General features: G+C 37.8%; 1 protein-coding gene across 6 annotated transcripts in view; it reads right to left on the bottom strand.

Moving 5' to 3' along the window:
• Positions 1–11,993, bottom strand: part of spef1 (sperm flagellar 1) — a 32,994-nt gene that overhangs the window by 14,353 nt on the left and 6,648 nt on the right. For 2 of the 6 annotated variants that reach the window (XM_061953274.1, XM_061953432.1), the window contains exons 4-7: positions 9,983–10,028; positions 7,671–7,755; positions 7,492–7,597; positions 6,632–7,394 (exon numbers count right to left, since the gene is read on the bottom strand). In XM_061953274.1, coding sequence (XP_061809258.1) covers positions 7,137–7,394; positions 7,492–7,597; positions 7,671–7,755; positions 9,983–10,028 — 495 coding nt within the window. In that variant the 3' untranslated portion in view covers positions 6,632–7,136. Of the gene's footprint in view, positions 1–5,224; positions 6,610–6,631; positions 7,395–7,491; positions 7,598–7,670; positions 7,756–9,982; positions 10,029–11,993 lie in introns of those variants that run through there. The other 4 variants (XM_061953505.1, XM_061953579.1, XM_061953353.1 and 1 more) reach the window with 4 other exon arrangements.

Genomic DNA, 11,993 nt, shown 5'->3' with positions numbered 1-11,993 from the left:
TGTATGTATATATGTATGTCTATATATTTATATATATATATGTGTATGTATGTGTGTGTATATATATATATATATATATATGTATGTATATATATGTATGTATGTATATATATGTATATATATATGTACAGTGGGGCAAAAAAGTATTTAGTCAGCCACCGATTGTACAAGTTCTCCCACTTAGAATGATGACAGAGGTCTGTAATTTTCGTCATATGTACACTTCAACTGTGAGAGACAGAATGTGAAAAAAAATCCAGGAATTCACATTGTAGGAATTTTAAAGAATTTATTTGTAAATCATGGTGGAAAATAAGTATTTGGTCACTTCCAACAAGGAAGATCTCTGGCTCTCACAGACCTGTAACTTCTTCTTTAAGAAGCTCTTCTGTCCTCCACTTGTTACCTGTATTAATGGCACCTGTTTGAACTTGTTATCTGTATAAAAGACACCTGTCCACAGCCTCAAACAGTCAGACTCCAAACTCCACTATGGCCAAGACCAAAGAGCTGTCAAAGGACACTAGGAAAAGAATTGTAGACCTGCACCAGACTGTGAAGAGTGAATCTACAATAGGCAAGCAGCTTGGTGTGAAAAAATCAACTGTGGGAGCAATTATCAGAAAATGGAAGACATACAAGACCACTGATAATCTCCCTCGATCTGGGGCTCCACGCAAGATCTCATCCCGTGGGTTCAAAATGATCATGAGAACGGTGAGCAAAAATCCCAGAACCACACGGGGGGACCTGGTGAATGACCTGCAGAGAGCTGGGACCAAGGTAACAAAGGTTACCATCAGTAACACACTACGCCGACAGGGAATCAAATCCTGCGGTGCCAGACGTGTCCCCCTGCTTAAGCCAGTGCATGTCCAGGCCCCTCTGAAGTTTGCCAGAGAGCACATGGATGATACAGCAGAGGATTGGGAGAATGTCATGTGGTCAGATGAAACCAAAATAGAACTTTTTGGTATAAACTCAACTCGTCGTGTTTGGAGGAAGAAGAATACTGAGTTGCATCCCAAGAACACCATACCTACTGTGAAGCATGGGGGTGGAAACATCATGCTTTGGGGCTGTTTTTCTGCTAAGGGGACAGGCCGACTGATCCGTGTTAAGGAAAGAATGAATGGGGCTATGTATCGTGAGATTTTGAGCCAAAACCTCCTTCCATCAGTGAGAGCTTTGAAGATGAAACGTGGCTGGGTCTTCCAGCATGACAATGATCCCAAACACACCGCCCGGGCAACGAAGGAGTGGCTCCGTAAGAAGCATTTGAAAGTCCTGGAGTGGCCTAGCCAGTCTCAAGACCTCAACCCCATAGAAAATCTGTGGAGGGAGTTGAAAGTCCGTGTTGCTCGGCGACAGCCCCAAAACATCACTGCTCTCGAGAAGATCTGCATGGAGGAATGGGCCAAAATACCAGCTACTGTGTGTGGAAACCTGGTAAAGACCTATAGTAATCGTTTGACCTCTGTAATATAACCTTTGTTGGCAATAACAAAGTATTGAGTTGAATTTTTGTTATTGACCAAATACATATTTTCCACCATAATTTACAAATAAATTCTTTAAAAATCCTACAATGTGAATTCCTGGATTTTTTTTTCAAATGCTGTCTCTCACAGTTGAAGTGTACCTATGATGAAAATTACAGACCTCTGTCATTTTAAGTGGGAGAACTTGCACAATTGGTGGCTGACTACATACTTTTTTGCCCCACTGTATATGTATGTATATATACATGTATGTATATATATATGTATATGTATGTATATATACATGTATGTATGTTTATGTATGATGTACATACATATATATGTGTATATTATATATATATATACATATATTATATATATAAATATATAATGTATGTATATATACAATATATATATATATACATTATATATAGATATACATTATATATATATATATATACCGTATATATACATATATATATATAATGTGTATATATGTGTGTATATATATATATATATATATATATATATATATATATAATGTGTATATATATATGTGTGTGTATATATATATATATATATATATATATATATATATATATATATATATATATATGTGTGTGTATGTGTACATACATACATACATACATACATACATACATACATATACAGTAATACATACATACAGCCCGGCCCCAGGCCAATTTTTTTTAACCCAATGCGGACCCGAGTCAAAAAGTTTGGGAACCCCTGTGTTAAACTAATGCCAAACATATTTCAGAAACAAGCATATTCTTGAAGGACGAGAATGGATTAAAGATGTGAGTTGTTTGTGTTGATGAATACGAATGTCAGGATGAACAATCCCAGCGTGTCACGCACTGATGAGTAAACACCATTGTGAAACCTCATCTACAGAAGGCCAGTCAGCTGTTTATTGGGTCCTGCAGGAAGCACTCAACATGTGTAAGCATGTGAGTAATTCACTAGAAGAGGGGACAACTTCCTAAAAGTCAATACTGTCAAGGTCACTTTATTAAATACATATATCTATCTTGTGGTGCCACTAATTAAAAAAAACCAGATCATTTGAGTCTGACTTCATTTTTATCAGAGCGCTGCTAATATTGTTAGTGTAGAATGTGTTTTATTGAAATGGGAGGATTGGAAATGTGAGCAGTTTTCCCTCAGGAAGTAAAGGTCGAGTCCGTGTCAGCGCTATCCTTCCTTCGCCGTCATCACAATCTCTCCCTCATAGAACAGTTGTGGGGTGCGGTTGTTCCATTCTGACAAGTGTACATTTCAACCCCAAACAGCACAGATGGAGTGATAGTGTGATTCACCGTCAGTCACGGCTTCACTTTGGTGGTCTTACATTCCAACACTGTGTGCTGGAGCTTCACACTCATACTAAAAACATTACTTTGCGTTTTTTTTTGTCTGTTCTGACTTACTTACACACCGTTTTCCCTACGCGTCTTTCAACCAGGGGTCCTCAAGTACTGTATTTTTGATTGATTGAAACTTTTATTAGTACATTGCACAGTACAGTAGATATTCCGTACAATTGACCACTAAATGGTAACACCCGAATAAGTTTTTCAACTTGTTTAAGTCGGGGTCCACATTAATCAATTCATGGTAAATGTAAATTTGTCCAAGGGCCGGGATTTTCTGTAAGGGCCAGTAGTATCATTAAGTATTGTGGTATTGTTTAAAAAAAATAGTAATGGTACATGTTACAGTTGAGGTATGCGGCCACTCTCAATGCAATGCCTCCCATTCATAAGCAGTTTTCTGTAAAACTGCATAGTTTTGTTATTAAGTTAGACGGGCGGCATGGCTCAGTGGGTAGAGCAGGGGTGTCAAACTCATTTTAGCTCAGGGGCCGCATGGAGGGATAAATCTGTGCACAGGCGGGCCGGACTATTAAAATCATGGCATTAAAACTAAAGAATAAAAACAACTTCAGATTGTTTTCTTTGTCTTACTTTGGTCAAAAATAGAACAAACACATTCTGAAAATATTACAATAAAAATATAGAAAAAAATACCAGCAGCGGTAAAGTTTAGATCCATGAAGGAAAGAAGAAAGTGAATGAATGTTTATAACTGAATACATTTACATATGCATAAAAAATGTTTTCTTTTGTATTATTATTTTTTTAATGTTATGACAACCTTTTTCCAAAACACAATATAGAATGTGAGATATAACAGGATAATGCATACATTTATCATTTGTTTTCAAAACGCTTACAAAAAAGTGGGACCCCAAACGTTTACTGTGGGACCCCATATTTTATGACTTGATGGGGTCCCTGGGACCCCATTTTGAAAGTTCCTGGCGCCAACACTGATGGAGTATTGGTGCGTGCAAAAGAGCAGCAGGCAGCCGGTTCTAATACTAATGAAATATCATCCATAGATAATTCATTTGCGGGCCAGATTTGGGCCACAGGTCTTGACTTTGACACCCCTGGGGTAGAGTACCCGTCTTGAAACCAGAGGACTACTAGTTGGCTTGTGTTGAGGTGTTTTTGAGCTAGACACTCAACTCTTGACCACGATCTGCCGTCAGTGTTCCACAATTTTTAAATGAAAAACTGTGGTGGTGGGGAGCACGGTGGACAGGGGTCAGTGCATGTGCCTCACAATACTAAGGTCCTGGGTCCGATCCCCGGGCTCAGGGTCTTTCTGTGTGGAGTTTGCATGTTGCTTCCTCCCACCTCCAAAGACATGCAACTGGGGATAGGTTGATTGGCAACACTAAATTGGCCCTAGTGTGTGAATGTTGTAAATAGTTCATGTTTCAATGTCTACACCTGCAGCTTGTAGACATGCAGGGCTAATATATGTACAAGATTAAATTTGTCCAAAAATTAGGTGAGTGCGGCTGATAATTACCGTATTTTTCGGACTATAAGTCGCAGTTTTTTTTCATAGTTTGGCCAGGGGGTGCGACTTATACTCAGGAGCGACTTGTGTGAAATTATTAACACATTACCGTAAAATATCAAATAATATTATTTAGCTCATTCACGTAAGAGACTAGACATATAAGATTTCATGGGATTTAGCGATTAGGAGTGACAGATTGTTTGGTAAACGTATAGCATGTAGCTGAGATAGGCTCCAGCGCCCCCCGCGACCCCGAAGGGAATAAGCGGTAGAAAATGGATGGATGGATGGATGTTCTATATGTTATAGTTATTTGAATGACTCTTACCATAATATGTTACGTTAACATACCAGGCACGTTCTCAGTTGGTTATTTATGCCTCATATAACGTACACTTATTCAGCCTGTTGTTCACTATTCTTTATTTATTTTAAATTGCCTTTCAAATGTCTATTCTTGGTGTTGGGTTTTATCAAATAAATTTCCCCCAAAAATGCGACTTATACTCCAGTGCGACTTATACTCCGAAAAATACGGTAGATGCGGGCTACAGCCCAGAAATTACAGCAAATGTTATTTATACAATATTTTTGCAAGCTCTCATTTCCAAAATGGGGCTAATAGTGTCAGCTCTTTCCATTACGAACATGACCTAACACTTTGACATTAGACTTAAAAAAATGATGCTGAATCAGCCTTGTCTTCCATGGTGGAAATCTACACATTTGTTGCAAGAAGTCGGAAATGCATTGCTATGGAAACATAAATAAATGCGCTGAGGCAAAAAGGTTCTGGTAATGTTTAAAATGACCAAAATACAGTATTGTACATATTTTATATTGTGATGAACGTGTCTGTTACTACATTAAATGTATACTTGCAGTGTGTATATAAAACATTGATGGAGGGTTTTGAAGTTTTTTAAAGCAAAACAAAAAAAAAGGCATTTGTGTTCTTATCTCTCATAAGAATTCCAACTAAAGTGCAGTTCCCCTTTAAGCAATTCTCACACTTCAACAGAACATGAATTTCTGTATAAATCACTTGTTGCAATATGAAAAGGGGAAGGAACTGACAGTGCTTGTTAAGTAAACCTAACACTGCATTGCATTGTGTTTGCAACAATTTTACAAAAAGTCCCAGCTGTTATTTATAACATAAAAGCGTTTTGTCTATTTATTGAGAGTACATGGCAATCAAACATCTTGAGCGGTACAAAAGCCCACATGTTTAAATAATAATAAAAATCCACAAAGAACAGAGGCTGTCGTGTTAAATAAAGTATGACCTGAAGATATCAGGCAGTGACAATATACACTGTGTCTTGAACAAAACAATAACACACTTTACAACCACATTATCACATGAAGTTGCTGGTATAGTTCAAAGCGTTCCCTTACAAAAAAAGAAGCATATTTATTTCTAAATGTATTTACAGTGTTTTATAAACCAATAAGGACACATTTTCGCCATCTTCCGACGAGACGCCACAAAAAGCAAGAATCGGCAAATAATAACCCATAAGCAGCCATAAAAGGCCTCCTTTTGATACTCTAAACCAGGGGGACCCAAAAAACTAGTGTCAACAATCTGGCCAACGGGATGTCCCATGTTAAAAAAAACAAATAAAATAATGTATCCTTTTTTTTTTTTTATCTGTCATGTCCTGAAATCATATTGTTAATGTAGATGCCCATATGCGCTGTACAGATTTACTTTACAAAACAAAAGTGTGGTATACTTCTCTTGTGGCCTTTTCTTGTATTTTACTTTATGAAATGCTTGGATATGTTTAATTGGGAAAAAAACCCCCCCGAAGAATACTTCACCATTGCTCCTGATAGGTCGTGGTTGGGGCCTTGCATGGCAGCTCCCGCCAAATAGTGTCAAAGCACTTTGAGTAACTTGAAGGTAGAAAAGCGCTTTAAAAGTATAACTCATTCTATTGTTTCTTATGGGAGCGTAGGTTAAAAAATATCCAAGTAAATTAACAAACTGTAAATTAACATTGCTTCTTTTTATTTAAGGGATTAGCTGAAGCAAAGCAAACAATTCCCAGTCTAGTACTTAATTTTAAGTATTTCTAAGTTTTACATGCTACATGTTTGAATAATTTTGTTTTCCATTCGTACAGTTACACTTTGCCAGGTTCTGCCTCAGATCTTCTATCCGCATGTCCTTAAGCTGAACCAGACGCTCTAACTTGCTCACCTTCATCTGCAGGATCTGCATGCAGGTGTGTACACGCACGCACACACACACACACACACACACACACACACACACACACACACACACACACACACACACACACCGGTTATCATTTGGAATGGGGGCCAAGTTTTTGATCATCACTTGTGGGGACCACCCTTTCTACAGGTTGTGGAGGCATAAAAAATGAGGTAAAATAGCTCATACACGTCTTTAAATCTCTGGATTGATGAAGTAATGTGCTGATCATTCTTACTGGGCACCCTGGGGAAAAAGAGCTAATATGGTTCATGGGGACCAAATTTAAATAATTTTGCATAATTCACACAAATTTGAACGTGACTATTGAGGACCATTTAAAAAAAAAAAAAAAAAAAAAAGTTCTAATTAAATATGACATGGATGGATGGATGATCCAAACTAACCAGTAAACATGTTTTATGGGCCAAAGCTTAAAAATCACTTTGGCATCTTCAGAATGGATCTGACTATCATTTAAAAAGGTTTCCCTTTAGGGGACCTGTTTTTTTGTCCCCTTACTGTCAGAGGTCCCCTAAACAGAGCGATGTCCCCATTAAGTAAGCATTGCCAGAACACACACACACACACGATAAGGGTAGGGTCTGACTAAAAGTGAGCAATGGGTGTTGAAAAATTAAGGAAGTGTTGCACATTTGTGTCCTTGTGTAGCCTCTGGTCGCGCATGCAGATGTTGTCACACATTGAGCATTACATCCGTTGGGGTGAAACTGACTCACCAACCACTGCTGACACAGCTTGTGCCATTTATGCACACACACCTGCAAAATGTCTATATGACCTATTTTTTCCCCAGCAGAGAATAAAATAGAAAGACAAGCCAAGCGATGCATTTTCCAGATTGAGGAGTGTGCATACCTCGACTGTCTCCTGCAAAGCCATGGCCGCATGCTCTTTTTCTTTCAGAATTTTCCGCAGAGGCGGGTCCAAGTTGGAGTAAAACTGGGCTATGTTTTGTATTCTGCTGCGCCATCAAATACAGACAACAATTATTTACATTGCAGGTTATAGTGTGTGAGGCTATATTATGACGTTACCTTTTTTCCAATTTCAACTTATCATCCTTGTTCAGCCCGTCAGATGCCATCTGAGACAGATACCTCACCTCAGACTCACCAAGATCTGAAGAAAAATGAAGAAAACCATGACATGTACCCCTAAAACAATCATGTCTACTTCATGTGATATGAAAAGTTTGCTTTTGTTGAACACTTTTAGAAGTGGTGGGGTTGAGAAGTAGCAGAACAAGGATAGGGAAGGCCTTGATGTTCTGCCGTGCGGCTCTTAGGTCTGTGATAAGGCCATCTGCTGATAGGAAGACCTGCACTCGGTGCTCTGTTTGTGATAGTGTGCAGGGCGGGGGAGGAAAGAGAGGGAAGAGACTGATCTAAGGTCAGCACACAAGTTTTTTATTTTTTTGGAAGAACGGATGAGGTGTGAGAAGCGGAAGAGAAGTTAGTGACTGACTCCCGAGAGGTTGTGACATTTGCTAATCAGGTGTGGTCACCATTGTCTTAATAGCAACACATGCACTGACAGGACAGTACGCTTGGGGTCAAAGGACAATACTGCAGAGGTGACACAAGACTCTTCTGATTTTACAAAGATACTAATGCTTGTAGTCATTACCTTCACGAACGAAAACTACTTCAAAAGTCTCCTTCCCGTGTATATGCCCACCACTTCACGGAGGACAGCTTTACACACATAAAAAACATTAAAAAAAGATAGGCTTCGCTACACATCTTTAAATAAAGGCCGTCATTTTAGCCAACATCCCTCACCTATGCGTTAATGTTATGTTGTGGTATGTAATAAATGGCAGGGGTTCTTAACCTTTTGGACCTCAGGCCCAATTTTTCAAATACAGAGGGAGGTGGGGGGGGGGGGGGGGGGGGGGCAGGGCCCACTCAAATATTAACACTGAATTAGTAATCTTACTCTTGATTAGGCAACCAGAATTGATCACTTTAGAGGAGTTTAAGTCCATTTTAAAAGATCGAGAAACCAGTTCTCTTGGGCGATGTACTTGCTTGTAAATTGAATTATTACTCATTTATTTCTATTATTACTATTACTATTATTAATCGTTTTAAATTATTTTTGACATGTTGTGGTATGACTGCTGTTGTTCTGTTGTATTGTCTTGTTGTAATTATTATTGTAACTTTGTTTGTGCCGCCCTCTTTGTCAGATCGCTCTTGAAAAAGAGATTTTAATCTCAATTCCGAAGGGAATAAGCGGTAGAAAATGGATGGATGGATGGAGTCTTTACCTGGTTAAATAAAGGAAATTGATTGATTATAATCATATTCAATAATTATATCTAACCTACTTATAGTTTAACAGGATAAACATTGTCAAATGATATTAAAGCATGTGTTACTCTCAAAGGTTATTATCAAGGCCTAGGTCAGATTAATTACAAAAAAAAATGCTAATCAAATATACTACAAGAGAAGGGACTCTTAAAAACTGATGAAAAATAAATGTACATATAATTACGCAGTGCTAAAATACATTCTAATCTAAATAATAATACAATATATGTTTCTTAAATAGACTGCCAATAAAATTAAAGTGCAAATGAAAATACAGCTTTACCACTTTAGTCTTAATTTTTGCACTTAAGAAACATCTCTATGACTTTAGTGTCAGACTTCTTCTGTTTGTTTGATATTGTCATTACTGCCACAAGTGGTGGAAAAGTGTATTACCCATACAGACCACCGCTTTGAAGCAGATATTTTTTGGCGGCCCTCTGGGGGCACTCACGGCCCAAAAATGGGCCCTATGGTTAAGAAACACTGATATATGGTTTGAGTTTATTTCGAACATGCATGCATACAACATGATACATCACAATTTCCAGTTTCTCTATCCAACATGTTCGAAAATGAGTAGGAAGAATCAGAGCTTATTTAATCCTACTCCTTTTCCTTTACATAGCACTTGCTAACACTTTTGTTCACTTCGTGTTCTCAATTTATTTAAAATATATTGCATAAGTAATAACATTAAAAATAATAATAATTAGTAAAGTAAGTTATATTAGTGCAGAGTTACAGTGTACTGTATATGTAAAAAGTAGATGACAGCGCTTCTTGGACAAACACCTCATTAGTGTCAAAAGCTATACAAGCAAAACAGTACGGCTTACAAAAAGCAAATGTAAATTCCAGTATCAAAGTAAGAGTTTGGCCAACACACTTCCATTACACTATTGCGGGACCTCTGAGACTTTTGCAAAATTGTTAAACATTAATTACGGGGCTTTCAAAAGGAAAAACACGCTTTCCAACAATATTGTTCCAATTGGAGTAACACAAAGTGAGTGAGAAGATGTTACCTGTGTGACTGCTCTCTGCGTTGCTGGTGTCATAGTATTCCAAATCCTAAATTTAAAAGAACACAATTTGAACATGTATTACTGTAGTTAAATGTTCTGTCGTATCGGTCAGTGGTCCCCAACCCTTTTGAGCCCAAGAACCGACTTGCGTTCCTGCAGACATTTGGTGGCCTAGTGGGGGTTGGTGACGTTAATACTGTAATATGAATAAACGGGGAAATGCTGTAACATTTCACACCAATTACTACAGTATTATTACACATGAACTCACCTAATGATGAATCAGTGGAATCCCTATCCTTACCTGCAACCAGAAGGCTCAATCTGAGGGTGGTGGGAGACAATCAAAGTGTGTTTCTTATGTCCAGTCTACTCTGTTGTTTTTTAGTTGCTGTCGCAAACCCACAAAGTTAAGATGTGGCAAAAGAAAAAGAGCTGTCAGTGCTTTTGTGATGATTTCAGGATATTCTGCCCTATAAAGTAGATGTATTCTCAAACATCATTTTAAGGCCTCCTTCATTGTCCACATTGAATAGCTGGTCTTCTTACATGGTTGAAGTTGAGTCACCTGCTTTGTTCACAAATGGGTTGCGAATCCATTCCTTCCCTGTCTGAGGGTCTTTTGTGGTTGGGAAGTAACAGTCAAAGTCTTTTGAAAGCTGAGACACCTGATTGCTCACCATCTGGGTGGGTGAATCACTTCCTTAATCCTAGTTAAAATGTGAAACATGTCAATTAGAGCTGCACGATTAATCAATTTTGAAACAAAATCTGATTGTTCAAATTGTATGTTATATCAATTTTCTTCTCTATTATGCCTTGCGTCTCCAAGATACCGTAGGCTCCTCCTTCCTGTGAGATCCCGCTCCAGTCTATATAGACATATGCGCTCCTCATACACATCAGTGTTTCCCACTGATTCATCTGCACATTTTGATTCCTTTATTTGAGGCCACAAATAAACTCATAATTGCGTATTTAGCTCTTCTTGCTCATGAACAGATTATAATGGAACTGCAGCAGATGCATCGTTTATACGCTTCTCAACACACCTCACACGCACCTACTATTCCAGAGGATAAGAAGCAGCAGAAGGGCTTTGTGGTGCAAATGTGTCCACTTTATATAGCAAGGAGATGTGTAATTTAAAAGTGAAAGAGAGGAGTGTGTCGTGCATCGTGCATTTATTCGCTAATTAAATACAAGCGGTGATGAAAGGCGCACTATTCGCCATATGAGCGGAGGTCGGCCTCCATAAGCCCAGAGAGCGTGCATGCGACCATGTGCAAAGTGTGCAGATTGTGATGTTTGTTAGTTTCTACGATACGATGGCGTAGGTACAGCAGCTTTTAGCAACACAGGAACTATTTATTTACAACTCTACAGGATACCCATACTCACTCGTATCTCCGCTCGTACTATTAATATTGAAAAAGTTGATAATATTTATTTATTAATGCGTACAACGCATGCACTGTGTGAGTTACATTCTATATACAATTACCTTACTAACAAAGTAGATGAATGAAATGAGCAGATATAACAACTTCAACCAATTTTCATGTTAAATTTTTAGGATCAATCTGTAACATTTAAACAAGACTGCTCAGTCTGTATGATTATCAATACACAGAAAAAAATTAAAATGATTCACTGGTTGTGCATTTTTTATAAACGACAGCATTATTTAAAATGTTTGAGAACTGTAAACAACTTTATGAGCATATTCATTTTCAAAAAGAGCTATGCTTTTTGTACTTGTTTGTTTTGTGCAAGGTGTGCAATAATATTGCAGGTTATCAGAAGATATGAAAGAGCATATTTGCATTAAATTTTCCTGAACATAAAGTCCATTCAGAAGACAAACAAAGCCTTGAATCCTAAAACATTTCAAACGGTCAACTACTGTCCATCAGTTTGAAATATTAGATCAAACATAATTAACATTTACTAATTCTTTCAAACTTATTTCACCGCAGTTGTTTTATATGAACTGTTGCACTGCACATCC

The sequence above is a fragment of the Nerophis lumbriciformis genome, linkage group LG02, assembly GCF_033978685.3.
Source record: "Nerophis lumbriciformis linkage group LG02, RoL_Nlum_v2.1, whole genome shotgun sequence".
Lineage (NCBI taxonomy): Eukaryota > Metazoa > Chordata > Actinopteri > Syngnathiformes > Syngnathidae > Nerophis > Nerophis lumbriciformis.
Note: the sequence above shows the minus strand (reverse complement) of the source record. Positions and strands in the feature narration are given on the sequence as shown.